At 39.5% G+C, this 16,386-nt stretch overlaps 1 protein-coding gene across 2 annotated transcripts in view; it reads right to left on the bottom strand.

The window, feature by feature from the left end:
- Positions 1 to 14,370, bottom strand: part of VPS41 (VPS41 subunit of HOPS complex) — a 110,588-nt gene extending 96,218 nt beyond the window's left edge. The window contains exons 1-2 of one of the 2 annotated variants that reach the window (XM_074900924.1): positions 14,203 to 14,370; positions 10,122 to 10,160 (exon numbers count right to left, since the gene is read on the bottom strand). In XM_074900924.1, coding sequence (XP_074757025.1) covers positions 10,122 to 10,160; positions 14,203 to 14,223 — 60 coding nt within the window. In that variant the 5' untranslated portion in view covers positions 14,224 to 14,370. Of the gene's footprint in view, positions 1 to 10,121; positions 10,161 to 12,509; positions 12,532 to 14,202 lie in introns of those variants that run through there. The other variant, XM_074900926.1, reaches the window with a different exon arrangement.
- Between the last annotated feature and the right edge of the window lie 2,016 nt (positions 14,371 to 16,386).

The following is a 16,386-nucleotide window of genomic DNA, read 5'->3' as shown; positions in this document are numbered from 1 at the left end:
CCTTCCAAACCTGCTCTGGTTTGTCCCCTGGCAACCCTCAGATGGACCTTTGCTGATACCATAACTCCCCTCGAACACTTCACCAAACCCTCCCAGTCTGGACTCCCATGCCAGTTTCAACACCTTCCAGTGTGCCTGCCAGGATCCCCATTTTCTTACTCTTCAAAGATACCACATCCTGATTTGGAAGCTCACTTCCAGCCAGGCAACCCTCACGGCAGAACAGCTTTCCTCTACAGAGTTTTTAATGACGGCTTACAGCCTGGCATAAAGCATCTGTTCACAAGACACCAGAACCCAGCATGAACAGCTCAGCAAATATACTAAATCTGGATCTAAGAAAAAGCAGACCACAGTTTCCATCCCAGCAGCATACCCACACCAACTTACAGAGACAGAGATCAAGACTGAGCAAGAGGATTCGGCAATGCAGACAATTACCATCCTGTATTTACATGTCCTCTTTCCATGCCTTAACAGCATAGATGTTCTTCAAATACATGGAAGGAAATGGCAATTATATTTTACTAATTCAGAATTCACATATGCAAGTGAACATGCTGTTCATTTGCAATATATGGGAATGCGGCTAATGAATTAAAAAATTAAGCAGAAAATCTGCTACAAGTGAAAACATCGCATGGGTGCAACACAGGACATAACATGCAGGAGGATTAATATTCTTAAAGCAGTTTAGAAAGTGTTAAAAGGCAAGTTGTAACAAATTGATAATGTCTGTTTATGATGTTACTTCTTTAAATTCACCATGTCACAACACAGTTTGGAGATCCCTTCAACTTCTATCCCAGGATCATGTTTTAAAGTCACTGTATTATTTGGTAGTAACACTGAATAGGTTTTCTGTTTTATGAGAATATGAAAATAAAGAAAAACTCCTAATCTTTATCTGCTAAACAGCTTATCATGCTCATAATTTTAAGTATGATAACACCTTGGTTAGACTGGTGATGGGGTAAATCAGCCTTCTCCCCCTCTTCCTTGTCATATTCCCATTTAATAGTGACAAAACACATCTTCATAAATCCTACTCTTGCCTTATGATTGCAGGCATCAGATTATCACTTGTACTTTAAAGAGAAGAGGTAAAAGCTTTGAACCCTGTACATTAAATTGGAATTGATCGGTATAAGGGATCCAAGAATATTTTTGGACATTTGTCCACTTCCCTCTACCCCAAAAGCAAACATGCTTTTTGTTTCCTTACAGAAATATCAAGTGACCTGACCTGCTATTAACTGCATTGAGCATGTATGCCAGCAGTCTTAAATGCTCCTCAGCACCATTTGGAAAGCTCACCTTATTTAAAGATGATAAACAGTTCTGGTCAGAAATCATGGGAGGTTTGCCTTTGGGAAGTTTTAAAGTCAAATTTGTCAAGAGATGCAAATTACTGAGGTGGGCAAAGAGGACATATCATTATCCTTGTAAAAGACATAGTTATTCACTCAAATTTCTTCCATTGTAATATCTGACTTCTTCAGAGTTTGCCTCTGATGCTGCCATTTTTGAAGGAAATGGCCCACAGGACAACCGGTTGCCTGCCATTCTGACATGGGAGTCAGAAAAAACCCTAGCCCAAATGAAGTTTCTTCTCGTAACAACTGGAACCTAAACACTTATTTTGTAAAAAATTAAAATAATCATTATTTCTGATAAAAATAGATGGAAATTCACAACATGAAGATTTGCCAAAATTTATGTTTGCACTGTTGCAAACACAGTAGTAGACTGTTACTCTGTATAATCAAGAAACACACAAAGTGCAATTTAAAAGCCCATTGAGTCCTCAAAAATATAACAACTCAAACTCATGTATTAAAAGATCTCCAAGTAGATCTGGCCATATTTGCTTTTTAAAAAGATTCCTGTGTTCTAAAATGATGCCAATGTCACCCCTTCCCTGCTGCCCATTTCTAGGTCTTACTCCACCTTCTTCTAAAAGCAAAAACAAATCCAAAAGCAAACCAGAAGAAAGCACTCCGTCCTCTGCTGTTTTGGCAGATATATCCACTTGTGCTGAAGAAACAAGTGACACAGAGCAAACAAGAAGAATTATAGTAGAAGAATACATAACTATTACAAAGTGCAGCTTCATCGTTACTGTTTCTCCATCCCTAGGATACCATTTCCAGATGTCCTGTCTCAATGATAAAGGGACTACCTATGCTATTTTCAGGATTAGGATCCTGACTCAATTTCTCTCAATACAATCAAATCACTAACACTAAAGGGATGCCAAGAAAAACTCAGACTAAGGCCTTTAACCTTCAGAAGCTCAGTTTGCTAGATAGAGCACAAATTGGAACACAACTTTATTCCAAGTTCTTGTTTTATTTACTGTGCTGAATTTAAATATCAAGCACTTTACCAGAGCCTCTGGAGACTAAAACTTATTGAGAGAACATAACTCTTCCTCTGTTACTTCTGTATTAGAAAGTTTGTTCCTGTAAGAAAAGCTTAACAAAGCAGAAAAAAATAAATTAGTTGGTTTAAGAATGAGAATAGCAAAGAGCATTTCATCTTGAAGTCACTGGTTCAGAAGTAGGCAGAGAAATAGTGAATAAAAGCTAGGAACATCGATGGCCTTATTTATTAGCCTGCTTAACCAAAATTAGATTTAAAAAAAGAAAAAAACCTCACAATTTCCTATAAAAAGAGAGCCATAAAGTTACTGATCTCAAGTGACAACCTGGGTAGTAACTTCAACAAAGATGCAAATTACTGAGGCAGACATGGAGGACATATCATTATCTTCACAGAAGACCTAGTTATTTACTCAGGTTTTGTAACACTTGCAGGATAGTGCAAAAGAGCACAGATTGCTGTATTTTGAACCCTGTATAAACACAGGTTTTGTGAGAATTAATATTGTTTGGAATAAACGTTACAATCATTTGGAATAATTGTAAAACCTATTCAAGTTTCCAATCAGTATGAGAGTTGGTTTCTATTCCGCAGCTATTACTACACAAGACAACAAAGGGCACGGAGAATGAAATTTCTAAACCATGAAAACACATTTGTGCCTTATGCTGCTAAAAATCTTTTCCCCTAATTCTGTGGTGAAAACAGAGTAATGTTAGCTCAGTTAAGGAAGTGAATAACCTCCCATCCAGTTCCTTTATGATTCCTCATAAGGCAAATCACCAATACTTTCCCAGTACCTGGCTGTAAAATTGGTAAACATGGATTACGATGGTAAAATTTCACACAGCAGTTTTCTGTTCTCCCCAGCCATTTTCTGCAGGGATTTATTTAATACCTTGACCTCTTTGGGAAAATGCAGATATACACCAGGAGCAAGGAATTAAGATGATATGGCTGCCTGTGAATATGTATCAAAATGGGCTGCATTCACAGTATGAAATGACACACGGATGAAAAGCAAAGCAAAGAGCATTTTATTTCTTCACAAAACTACTGTGGTATACAGAATGTCACACCCTATTTGCAGAACACCAATTGAAGATTTGCTCCTACAAGTTTGAAGGAGCTGGGCATGAGCCAAGTTGTGAAGCAGAAGTAACACACAGATGACATAATGCTCATGAGCAATCATCATAAATGGCTTTTTTTTTTTTTTTTTTTAAAAAGAGTAGTAATAAGTCCGTATAGTGCAATTCGGTGTCACTTTGACACCCATCAATTTGTATTATTTTACTGGTAGTTTTGTGCACGGCAAAGAACACCAAAGAAAACTTTCAAATCCACTTCAGTGTTCAAAAGCACAGGATCAGTCCATCCACATCAAGTGCACCATAGAGAGGCAGCACAGGATAGGCTGTTTTATCCTCCATCTCCAAATCCAATTCCAACAATGAAAAATCCAAACACGGTTCAATTCTCAATGAAACTATGCATTTCTACTTGTATTTTCCTTTTGCTGAGTAGGGACTTTGGGCAAACATTTGTTTCCCCCATGAACACTACTCAAGCAGCCCGGTTGCCACCTTGTGATGTACTGCATATGAAAACCCTACAGTGCAGTTTTGGGAACAGCAGTTTTTAAAGTTCACCCACTCACCACGGTGGAAGAGCTAGATGGTAAATGGCTGAATTTCCCCGCTACTCTCCTTTTTCCAGCCCAGAGTGTTATTCCACTCAGTTGAATACATTCACTATTTTGGAAAAGTCACATCTGCATACTCTGTAAACACACTAGCTTTGCAATTGCATTTAATTTATGTAGCACGCACAGCAGCATTTTTATTTTTTAATGTATTCCACAACACACTGATAGAACAGGCACTTCTGGTTAATATTAATAGCTCATTAAATGAAGTATCTAATTTTCACTCAAAACCAGAAGATATTAAAAGAATATAGCAATAATCCATTTTTCCTGCAAGTCAATTCTCTAACGATGTACATTATAATGTTAGTTACTAGTCACTGCAAACTTGTTTTTCAAATTAATGTATGAAAAGATTCCATTTAAACTTCAATAAATTATTTACTATGCTCATCCTACTGACTCAAATTGATAAATTATTTGCATGATACATTTTCTCACTAATAAGGAGGAGAACTTTCTATTTGGAATTTATATATCTCTTCCTTCCATTCTCCCCATTTAAAATGCCAATTTCACTTAAAGCCATGCAGGGGGAAGCAATCTCTCTTTGGATTGCTTAGGCATGTGAAATATAATATCCTTTTTGAGCACTTTTCTTCCATTTTATATTTCTAAAACAACTGGAAGAGAAAAATGGCAACCTAATGTGGAGCTACGCAATAATAAGGAAGAGGCATGATGAAAAGATGTACTTTGCCAAAGGTCAGACAGGAGACAAAAAAAGGCAAGTTGGACTGAGGTACAGTAGCCAAATCTACTTTTCAACCATCCATTTTTTGACGTAATGGTGATGCCCCTTCAAAAGCCACTAGTCACAGAAGAGCTCACCTCTTCCAGCCCAATGCTCCACACTCCATGTTAAGAGAGCATTTTGATGGAAACAGAGTATGACAAGGAGCTTTTTTTACCAGATGCTTTATTTACTTGAAATGATTTAATTGCTTTGACCTAGTCCAGACCCAACCTACAAGACTTAGATCTGGAGTGCACTGAAAAGGAAAACATCAAGGCTTTTTAGTTGCCTCTTTTTAAGGCTTACATGTTTCCTAACTGCTCCTTCTCTGATCAATTTTGAAAACCTTAAAGTACAAAATCACTATCAGTTTCAGCCATAAAAGTGTATCAGTGAAGGATATTTCTAAATCACCATAAATTGTTTGAGCACTGGGCTAACCAAGAATTTCTACAATACTTTCTATGAAGTCTCGTAGAAATTATTAATATAGTGTTTAAATAACTAAAAGAATAAACTAAATGAACAAACATATCCCTTTCACAGGGATCCAGTGATCAAAGATCAGAAAACAGGCCCAAAAAAATTAAGACCAGGAGATATAAAAATGGAAATGCTAGAATGGAAACATATGCAACACTGATGACTCACACACAAGTACCTAGTTACAAACCAGCAACGAACATACTAATGCAATTTAAAAATATATATATATTATTTTTAATAACTTTTTGCAGAAAATTAAAATCTGCACCCACCTATTTTTTTATGTGGTTTCTTTTAACAGATCAACAATACAAAACAAAAACTTTACCCTGTACTGCATCACCTACAAAAAAAAAAAAAAAAAAAAAAAAAATCAGTGAAACTCCTTACGTAATCACAGGATCATTTAATGGGACACAGCACTAATTTTATGATCCCAGTGACACTTGTTCTTGAAAAGGTGCTCCCTGTAAAGAACACACGTACTGGACCAGGGCAATCCACTCATAGCCTCAGCAGTGAATTAGCATGGAGTAGAAAACTTTAACAAGTAACTAAACAAATTCCTGGATGATAACTCAGCTTTGATTCTCTCATCAAGTAGGACGGTTCTGGTTTTTGATACATCATGATTTAAATTTTATCAGTACTTCACACTCACAAATGGGGTTTGAAACCCTCTCTTTTCAAAGATAAGAAACTATTGCTCCATTTTATAAGAGGCAGAAGGGAGGCAGGGGGAGGCACACAGGCAAGAAAGAGGCAGAGCATAATTAACCTGTACATGAAGTCTGAGGTTGAGAGGGAAGCTGTACGTCCTAGGACCCTGAGGCATGATTCCAAACATTCTTCTGCTACATGCAAGTTCCCTAAAATAACTGTTACTAATTTATGGAGACCAGCAAGTTTCCAGGGTACAATACAGGGTTTTATCAGTTCAAATTAAGTCTTAATGGGAATGTTTTGTGCACTACATATACAGGGAAAACACAAATAACATTCACCTGACATCACAAGATTTATAGTATAACACTGTGAATGGTGAATCTGCCATACGTGTAACTACAACACACTGTAAATAAACGCACTCTATAACAGTGCAGAGCAGCATGGAGGTTCAGGGGAGACTCAAGTTGACTCTTTAATAAGATTTCTTTTGAATTAAGAAATACTCTTCATAGAATGCAAGTGATTCAAGAATGCACTTCATAAAACATGCTGGTGTGTGTGCTACTGTAATTTAAAACAAGGAATAATTAAGGAAGATCATGTTTTAAATTAAAATAACAATTTGTTTAAATCACTTCACATTAGTCCATTATGTAATATAACGGGATTCTCTCATTAAAAGCAAAACTTTCAAGGACAAAATCACAAGCTGAGCAGCAGCATCAATTTAAATGCAAGAAAAATACTATCATGCATTTCACCACCAAGTTGCACTGCTACTGAAGAAAGCTTAACTATTTACTTAAACATTTACTAGCATCATCTTTTGCTAATTAGTTGGCAAAATGTAAGTATCTGCCCAACAGAAAAGAACTCAACAGAGAAAAGTAAGCGTTTACAGAAGCAAAGACATTGCAAGGAAGAAAATTAATTTGAAAACTGAAATACAGATTCAGATTGTACATAATTTATGCAGACGTTTTTCCTCCACAGTATACAAATAGCCAAAGTCTGATTACTTTGTTGTCTACTTTTAAGATCTCATCAAATGTGACAATCCAAACATATAGCTGTAAAATAAAATTAAATAAGCCAGTGAAACCACATTGTACTATGACTTTTCAGACAAACCAACCTGCTCAGGCTTAGCCCCAAATGTAGCATATCTGATGATTAGACAGGGTTGGGAAAAGTAAAGCAAATATACTTCACAAGCACAATTAAAAAAAAACCCCAAAACCGAACAACCAAAACTAGAAGATACAACAAGAAAATAATTGTGCTTCAAGACTACAGCAGAATTATTTAGCAAACCAAGTAGGTTCTTCTCCTGAAAATTAAAAGACTGTGTTAGCTATACTGCTTCCGCATCATATCACTGTATAATATGTAGCAGTCTGTCTATAAGAAGCAGCTTATAATACCCTATATCATACATAAGGATATGAAATAAAAGTCTAAGTTGTATTACAGTTATCAGGAAACGTCTATTACATTTCTACAGGTGCTGACACAAGTAACTACCCGATCTCCACTCTGAAAAGTCTGCTTAACATCTGAACATATGCACACCTCCGCTGACACCTTTGAATTTTACACATTCTGATTTAAACAGCTGAAAAATATTAAGACTTAAGCAGCCTTAGGAACTCAATTTCCTGAGAAGCTCAAGTTAGAACCAAACTTACAATAAAGGGCTCTTAGCTCACATACATTCAAGGCTGTTAATTTTTGCATACTCCCACATTTAAGGCCTATTATAAAGCTCTACCGCCAAGACTGTGTGAGTAAGCATCCTGGCATTTGTTAAAGCGTCTGTCATTCAAAACAAACCAAGCAGGTAGCAAGTTACAGTTAGCATCTTCTTTACTAGGAGCTACTAAAGGAATGATACTAAAAGAGTTGCTGCATAAAACAGAATCACCGTATGTTTGACTCTTTACTAAGATAGTGGCACAGCAGTGTAAAATACGGAAAAAGTCTGTATTTTTGTTTACCCATCCAATTCAGACAGGACATCATTCACTCAAACCCAGGAATTTAAAAATTACGTTCCTCCATAAGACAAAATACTTCCATAGTATAGCCTGGATATGTGTCATGTGCCCTCTGAAACCAACAGTAATAATTTTCAATTTGATTGAAAGAATTTAAATTAAGTGCAAGACCAACTGTATATGCAAAAATCTTTATTACTATGATGACAAGATGTCTATAAAGTCCTTGCCATAAGCATTATATTTTTTAATGGGTAAAACTGGACACAGGTTGCAACGATTATAGTCTCATAGGCCACCCAAAAGAAATAATACAATTTTATGTTCACAAGAGCTAAGCGATCAGTTCAATCCTATCGCTGACCATACTTCAAATAATATAAGCAAGCACTGACAACATTTAAGACTTTGTGATTCTACCACTATTTTTGGTTTATATTTGATCATTAGAAATAGTCTAACAAGTGATGTAAGAATTAAGACTGTGAAAATCATTCACTACTAACTTTAAGTACTTTCTAAACATGGTTTCAAAGTTTCATTTCATCAGCTACCTGTACAGTGTCGAGACACTAAAGACTGGACTTACTATTCAAAGACAACTCATGAAAAGCGTTTTCACAGGCATTAGAATGACAACTGGACTGTCAGATCCAACGTCTACATTCTCAACATGAAAATTTCCTTTTCACTTCTCTACACATGTAACATTAACATTAAAATAGACATCAACTTTAACAAAGGTCTTGTTGAAATTTCATTACTTTCAATTTTGTGAAAACTGCATGATGCCTATTTTTACTTAAGGTAAAACCCCGATAACCTGGCAACCCATTTATGATTAATTCTGCTGTAAATACTTATTTACTATGGGCTGAAATGTTGAAAGGCCATTAAAAAGGCCACTAAAACAATTTCTCACTTGCAAGAGGCTTTAAAGAAAAAGAAGGCCTCAGCAAGTATTTGTGTTCACTATCCTGTGAATATCAACGCTTGAGAGGATTACTATTCTAGTAAACACTGACTTGTTGCCCCGTGACTGTTAAGCACACTTCACATCACAAAGCAACATCCAGAATGAAACCATTGCACACTGGGCAAAAAAAGTCTGGTCCAGGTGGCTGTTAGACACAGCAAGGTTAAAGGGCCAAAGAAATCCCCACTTCTCGCCAGGAATGCCCTGCAGTGCCACTGCAGACAGCCACTTGTGAAAGGCAGAGGGGAAAATACTATCCCACGAGAAACAAAGCCACCATCCTCTGCAAAAGAATTTTTTCAGAATCCACCACTGCAGTACCCACTGTCTTGGAAATTAGGATTTCTACCTGCTTAGTGCTTAAACCCAGATCCCAAGCATGAAGATTTGTCACTAGGTAAAGAACCGAAAATCCTCCTAACAGCAAGTCCATTAAGTTTTGGAAGTCTGGGAGCAACTTTCACTGAGATACATACTGCTCTGCTTCATCTGTCCTTGCTGGTGGCCACATCCAGAGCTGCTCAACCACCCTCATTTATTGCCTCCCTCCTGTAGCCATCCTAGACGACACTGAAGTCAAGTATCCATTTCGAGATCTGTCATGGTTCCTTCAGTGACGGTAAATTTGGAGTTAGTACACTGCTGTTCGGGGAAGAATTCTTGAACCCTCTGTAGCTGCCTTCCTCTCCTCACCCCCAGCCCACCTTTTTCAGCACCTACAGCAGGGTAGGCAGACTTCTCCATAATGTGAGACAATTTTTCACAAAATCTCTAAAACAGAAACTCCACAGAACATGATTAAATCTAGACCATGAAGCTAGTAAAATAACACAGTAATTACCTGAATGTAGTATTACTGCATATATAATTATACTCACAATTAAATTTTCATTTGATCAAAACAGAAGTGCATGCACTTGAATCTGTCTCTCAACATAATTCATTTTATTCTAATGGGGTGATTGTGGGGGGTTTTAAATACAAAGAAGCTTCTAATAGCAATCACAGCTCCTTTATAATAATTTAAACCCAGATTAGCATTCCTTGCTGCACAGTACTAGCAAAAATTCTAAAAGCAACCAATGAGGTAGTAATTTTCCCTCCATAGTGATAAGAACTAGTACTGACACAGGTTGAAGTGTGAAGCATTTTAGGCAGGCTTACCTCAGATTCATCTGTTGATTCCTCATTAGACCTGGTTTCCTGAAAACGACACAAAGAACAAAGATGAAATCAGAAGTACAAACATAACAGAGCAGTATTTCCCTTTTTAAAGCACTTTTTAAACCTTTATTAAGAAAAAGAGGATAAAGCGGAAGCAACTCAAAGTTCAGTTTCCATCCTTTCTGTTCATACCCAATTTGTGCTTGCACTTGCAGACTAGTGCCACACTGACACTCAGTGGCACCAGTTGACTGTCAGTTACCCTAAAAGCGTGACTGGATCATCTGAGAACCTGTCCCTGTGAAAGCTTCGCTCCTTCCACACATGGTAGCAAGTTTTGCAAAGCAACTGCCCGTGTCTTGACTTGCGAGGCAGAACAGCATTCTCAGGTTAACCACAAACTAGCTTTGGTATTCAACTATTCAGCTGTTAATAGGCTTATTTTAAACTTAAATCATTTCAAACGATTTGCCATAAAAATCCAGCACATGGAGACTTTCTTCTTCCCATCCCATGCCAATGCAAGCCATGTGGCTTTCTCTTGCCTTTGAAGCAGCTGTACCTTTAAAACATCTCCCTCTGGCAAGACAATGATTCTTACTGTCCTACAAAAAAAAAAATTTTGTAAGTCAACTCCTGCTAATCTCTCACCTGTCCACTGAGAAAATCTGCTGATGCAATGCATCCTCAAAGAGGTCAGCAAAATGAAGATTTACTTAACGTATTTATTGTTATCAATAGCAATAAAAGGTTACAACTAATACGCTGACAGTGAATGTAAGCGTTTTAACAACAAAATATGATATAAACAAAGAACGAGCGAGAGAGAAGGCAGCATTTCAAATCTTATGAAGTAGTATTTGGACAGTAAGACAAATAGGTACAGAATTTCACCAGAGAAGGCAAAAAAGAAAAAAAAAAAGATACAGTTACCAACAATCTAAAGAGAAATGGGAAGGGAAGAAAATCTAATGCACGGACAACCAGTGTCATTTTTAGTTTGCCACATTTATTTATTTTCCACATTTATAAAATGCACTGATTGTGACCTCTAGGCAAAAAGCAAATGCCATCTTTTCGTTAGCAGAGGTTCACCCTTAGTGACCACAGTGACCATCACAACAGATGGGGGAGAAGAAAACCATCATTTCTACTTGCTACCTGAAACTCAGTGCAAGGTGTTTCCATGATTGCTGCCATTGGTTTCCTCCATTTTAATCGCTACAGCCAGGTCCCCCTCTAAAATACACATCCCCTAGAAGGGTCATCTGAGTAGTCTATATTCATGACATAAGTTGAGAAATTCTAAGCAGAAAGAACATGGGAGTCAAGGGAAGATGAAGAGGGAGTAAAATCCTGGCATACTTTCAAGCTTACGTTTGACTTCGCAAGTACAACTGTCCATCAGTCTCAGGGTTTCTACTCACAAGATGCAGTTACCTTTCAGGAAATAACAAATCTGTTACATATAATCTTTGTGCATCTTAAATTCTACTTAATAATAACCAAAGGAGAACAGAACTACAATACTGTAGTGTAACACTGCCAGCCTATTGGACGTTCTAGAGCAACATACAAAGTCCAATGCAAAATACCACCAGATTCCTAATAAAAAACCCTGCCTTTCTCTTCAGACTATCAGGAGTTGCCTACTCAGCTCCTTAATAAATAAAAACTATTAGCACTACCATTTTGATATAGTTCACATAGTTTGTAACAACAGGAGAACTTGCTTAAAAAGGTAAAAATCTGTTCTCCCAAACAAAATCAGCAATGACAACAAGTGACATTTTTGCTGGTACACATGAGACTTTCTAGTGCAGCTACACTGCTTAAATTCGCCCCCCCTCCCCCTTCCCCGTTTCTAATTGCTTTGGCTATTCAGGAGAACACAAATGTAGGGAAAGACAGCAACGATAATTTTCAAGATGAGCTCCCTATCTAACACCACACAGACAGACTTACAGACATGCAGAGTGGGGTAACAGCCCACTTGCTGTTACAACAGCTGATCCTTACATCCACCTGAGTCACTTAAAGATTAAACTGAGTTGCAAGTTGTTATGTGCGAGGGCATCCCTGGAAAATTTTGACCTACAAAATCACGGCACACCAGAAGTCGATTCAAATAATCAACGTGTGTGAACCAAGAAAGTATCAATCTGTTTTGATTTAGGACATGTATGCTGGTATCCCTACTGTATTCACAAGTCACTGCAACTTTCATAAACGGCACACAGATTCAGGCAAATGCTTCATGGCCTTTACGTTTTACTGCAGAAAATAACATGCAAAAATTCAGAGGGAGTCATGGCTCAGGAAAGAAACAGAAACTGTATTTGTTCCCTGACAAGAACTTAGCTGAAGGTGCTTGGAACTGACACTTACCTACTAACTCCCCTTGCTAGTAGCTTACTATGAAAAGCTTTTTGCCAGAGTTCTCCCACTTGTGCAGGCAAACTGGAAGAGTAAACTGCAGTTATGACTGCCCTGGGGTTTTGTTCAGTTTCTCTCCCCTCCCTCCAAATGCATGAACCGAGAGGATTATCCCCCACTTTTACTTTTTAGTAGTCTTGTAACTGTGAAAAGGAAATCCCTCAACAGGGATTTGTAGACGACCAGAATCCCAAATCATGTAGGAATAGCTGTCATTGGTCGCTCTAAGACTCTAGGGGAAAACCAGCAGCACACTTCAGCCAGCTGGCAAATGCTCTTGCTCAAGCAGCCTAAGAACAGAGAAAGGGAACACGGAGGAGGAAACCACAGAAATGTGAAGTAATCTCTCACCATTATAGCCTCTCACTTAGCAGATCCAACATAACTTCCCAATAAATTCTTAAACTGGCTTTCCAATGTGATGGTTATAGGGTTTTCCCTTCCCAGCCTTTACAAACATCAGATGCTATTCACTATATGTTTAGGCCCATAACTTAAAGCTGCTGGGACAGGAAATCTACGGGCCTAGGGTTTCAAAGAAACCGACACACACAACATACACATCCCTTTCAGCAGGGGTGTACCTGCTCCCCGCAGGAAATAAACAAAGTACCTTTCCTTCCACAGTCCAAAGAAAGCAAAGCACAGGCTGTTCTAATTTCTTCTACTATTAGGTAAGAAGACTTGACAAGAGTTGCTTTTATCCCAAGAACCCTTTCAAACGCTACCACAACTCAAAATTCAGCAAACCAGGCCATGAAGCCTCTCCCAAAGCAACCAACCCCTCCCAACAAAACCCCTGACAGCAGGGAAGGTGGAAACCAGGTGCCAATCTCCAATTAAGGCCGATTTCCTTGAGGTAATTCTATTCCCCACCTTTAAGCATTCAAGACAGACAAACATCACACATCTTTGCCCTGTGTCAAAGTCCTGGCTCAGCAAAGAAACATTGAGAAAGTATCTGAAAGGACCGGGAACTTTGCTTCTTGCTTTTATTTTTTCTCGGGAAGGAGTGGTCTAGGCAGGGGGAGTTTTAGGAGGAACGACGGGTCACAAGCACCAAGCTCCTCAAATTTTGTCTCAGGAGAAAACTGCCCTGTTGAGATGAACTTGCTCACGTCTCCTGTGCCGCTCGGTAAACGACAGCTTCTCAACCGCTGTGGACGGCCCCTTCAGCTGGCTCTGAGGGGCTGCCGGCTCCATTTCTAAATCTCTCCCTCCCACCCAGCCCCAGGTTCCTGCATCGGGTGTCATCTACAAAGCGGAGCCCTCAGGGCTTGCGCCGCCTCCCCTGGCTGTCTGTCATATTGGTTTGCTTTCTTTTTTTTTTTTTTTTCGGACAAAACGCGACATGCACCCTCGGTCAGCCCCACCGGCCGGAGCGCGGCGGGGGAGAGAAGGCCTCGCCCCGCCATCTCCATCTTCTCTCCTCCGCCCCGGCACGGCGTGGCTCCGGGCGCCGCTCCCGCCCGCCGCCGGCCCTGGCACCCTCCGCAGGGCTGGCTGACGCCCCCGGCCCCCTCACACGCCCGCTGTCCCTCCGCCCCGCCGCTCCCAAGGGCCGCCCCGGCGCCCGCTCCCGCCGCCGCGCCCCCCGCCGCGCTCCTCGCCCCCTCCGGCGGGACAGTGCCCTCACGGCCTCTACCTTCTCCTCGGCTTCCGCCATGGCGCGGCCGCGGGGCTGTCCTGTGAGGGGCGGGGAGCCGGCGATTGTGGAGGCACCCTGGGAAATGTAGTTTCGAAGGGGGTGCGCGTTTGCCTCATTTTTTATTTTTTTTTTTCCCTCTTCTTTTTTGTTGTTGTGGTTAGTGATTTCGGGGAGTGGCTCTCGCCCAGCTGTGGGTATGGTGGCGCTGCCTTACAACCTACACCAGGGCAGAGGCAAGGCTGGGCCCAACAGGCCAGGGGCGGCACATCCCAGTGAGTTGTCCTTTTGCCCCCCTCAGCTGCAGGTGAGATGCTTTTTTAAGCAGAATTCCTTCGATTCCCGCAGAGAATTTGTACACCCAGCTGTGATGAGGCTGAAGGTGGTCACCATGGTGAATGATGATGGCCTCTGGTTAGCCACAGCTTGGGTGTACTTGAAGCTGAGAGCCGCTTGCAGCCTGTCTGTGCCCACTGATGTGTCGCGCACGGGTCTGCCAGTTCTCCAGGACAAGGCCCATTTACTGGTGCCCATCTGATCAGCACTTGGTCAAGCACAGCTCTGGTTTCCATGAGATCCTCTGGTAAGACGTGTAGCAGCTTCTGTCCTCTCTGTACTTTTTACTTAGTCGATATTGAAATTACCCACACGCTTCAGTGCCAGGAGTTTAGAGAGCCTAAATATCTTTTTACAATTCTAGAAGCTGCCTCATTTTTCTCTTTTAAAACTTTAAAGCAGTACTTGAATCCAAATTTTATGTTAATAATATAACCAAAGCTAAAAAGCAATAGGCAGTACTTTTTATCACTTGGGTTTTGCCATTGGAGCTGTTCCAAATCTAAGGGGGAGCTACAGTGTTAATGTACCCAGCTTCTACCCTTGGGATCAAAGCCAAGTATTTAAAAATGTGCAGGTCAACTTTGGCAATAAAAGAGAAATCTTAGAATATTATACTGGAAGACCATAAGGCCATGCAATTAAAGTTAATTGCAGAGAGTATTACCTTCAATATGAAAATCATGTATATAGTTTCCATAACTTTAGAAACTAATTACCAGAATTTTGACTGAGAGAGAACAGTCCTTTAAAATCACAGTGAGAGGTTGACACTGGGGTGAGAGAGAGCTATCAAAGTTAACAGTGTCAGTACGAGAACATAGGAATATAACTACCATGAATACACTTCATTTGCAAGTGACATTATATGAGACAACCTCCTTTTCTGGTCTGTTACCAGATGTCTATGGACTGTCAAGGTACCATGGTGAAGGAGTGTGTAAATATCATCCTGGACATATGAGCCAAAGGATATCTACAAAGAAGGAGGTTTTTGGCTGCTATTGTACAAAATATTGTTGAGATCACCTGGATGTAACAGTAAATTTCAAGTCACCTTTGTTGCAAAAGAGATTAATTCAAACTGGAAAGTGGCAAAGGACCACTAAAAGGATCACAGAAATTTAGGGTCTGTTCTACTGGAGAAGACTGGAAAAAGAAGAGCTTGGCTTCTTTAGTCTAGAAATAGAAAAGAGCTGAAGAGGAAGAAGAGCTACTAAAGTAAAAGGTATGAGATCAAATAGTTATCAGCTACTCATTTAGGCTGGAAATGAGAAGTAGATTCCCACACGTCAGACATGTGTGGTCCTCAGAAGAATCTTGCTGTCAAGAAATTTAACTGATTTCAAGATGAGACTTAATAAACTTATGTAAGAGACTTTAAGAAAAGTTTGCTGACAGCTGTGTTGCTTACCCAGAGGGCTCATTCTGGTCCCATTCTGATATTCTTGAATCTTAGTCCTGTTCAAATCAATGAAAGAAAAATACCATTGCCGTCAATGGAGCAAGGATTTGTCCTGTAATATGTAATGCACGAGCTATCTTATCTGGTACTCGAAGGCTGTGTATACCTAGTGAAAGGAAATGTTGCCCAATAATTTTTTTTTTCTCACTTTCAGGGGGGAAAAAAAAACCACGCATAGGGGCTTCAGGGTGGTTTTCTTTTTTTTTTTTTTTTTTTGTCCTCAACAGAGACATTTTGTGGCACTTTTTAAACTGAAATGAACGTTAATAACTAACTTTATAAATGCCAAGAAAAACAGAGTGTAAGGGAAAGGATGGCAGATCTTGTAAACTTTGCTATTATAACGGCTAACAGTGCACATTTGTTATAAACAGAGCAGTCAA

Source organism: Athene noctua, chromosome 2 (genome assembly GCF_965140245.1).
Source record: "Athene noctua chromosome 2, bAthNoc1.hap1.1, whole genome shotgun sequence".
Taxonomy (NCBI): Eukaryota; Metazoa; Chordata; class Aves; order Strigiformes; family Strigidae; genus Athene; species Athene noctua.
This window is presented reverse-complemented; position numbering and strand designations above follow the sequence as displayed.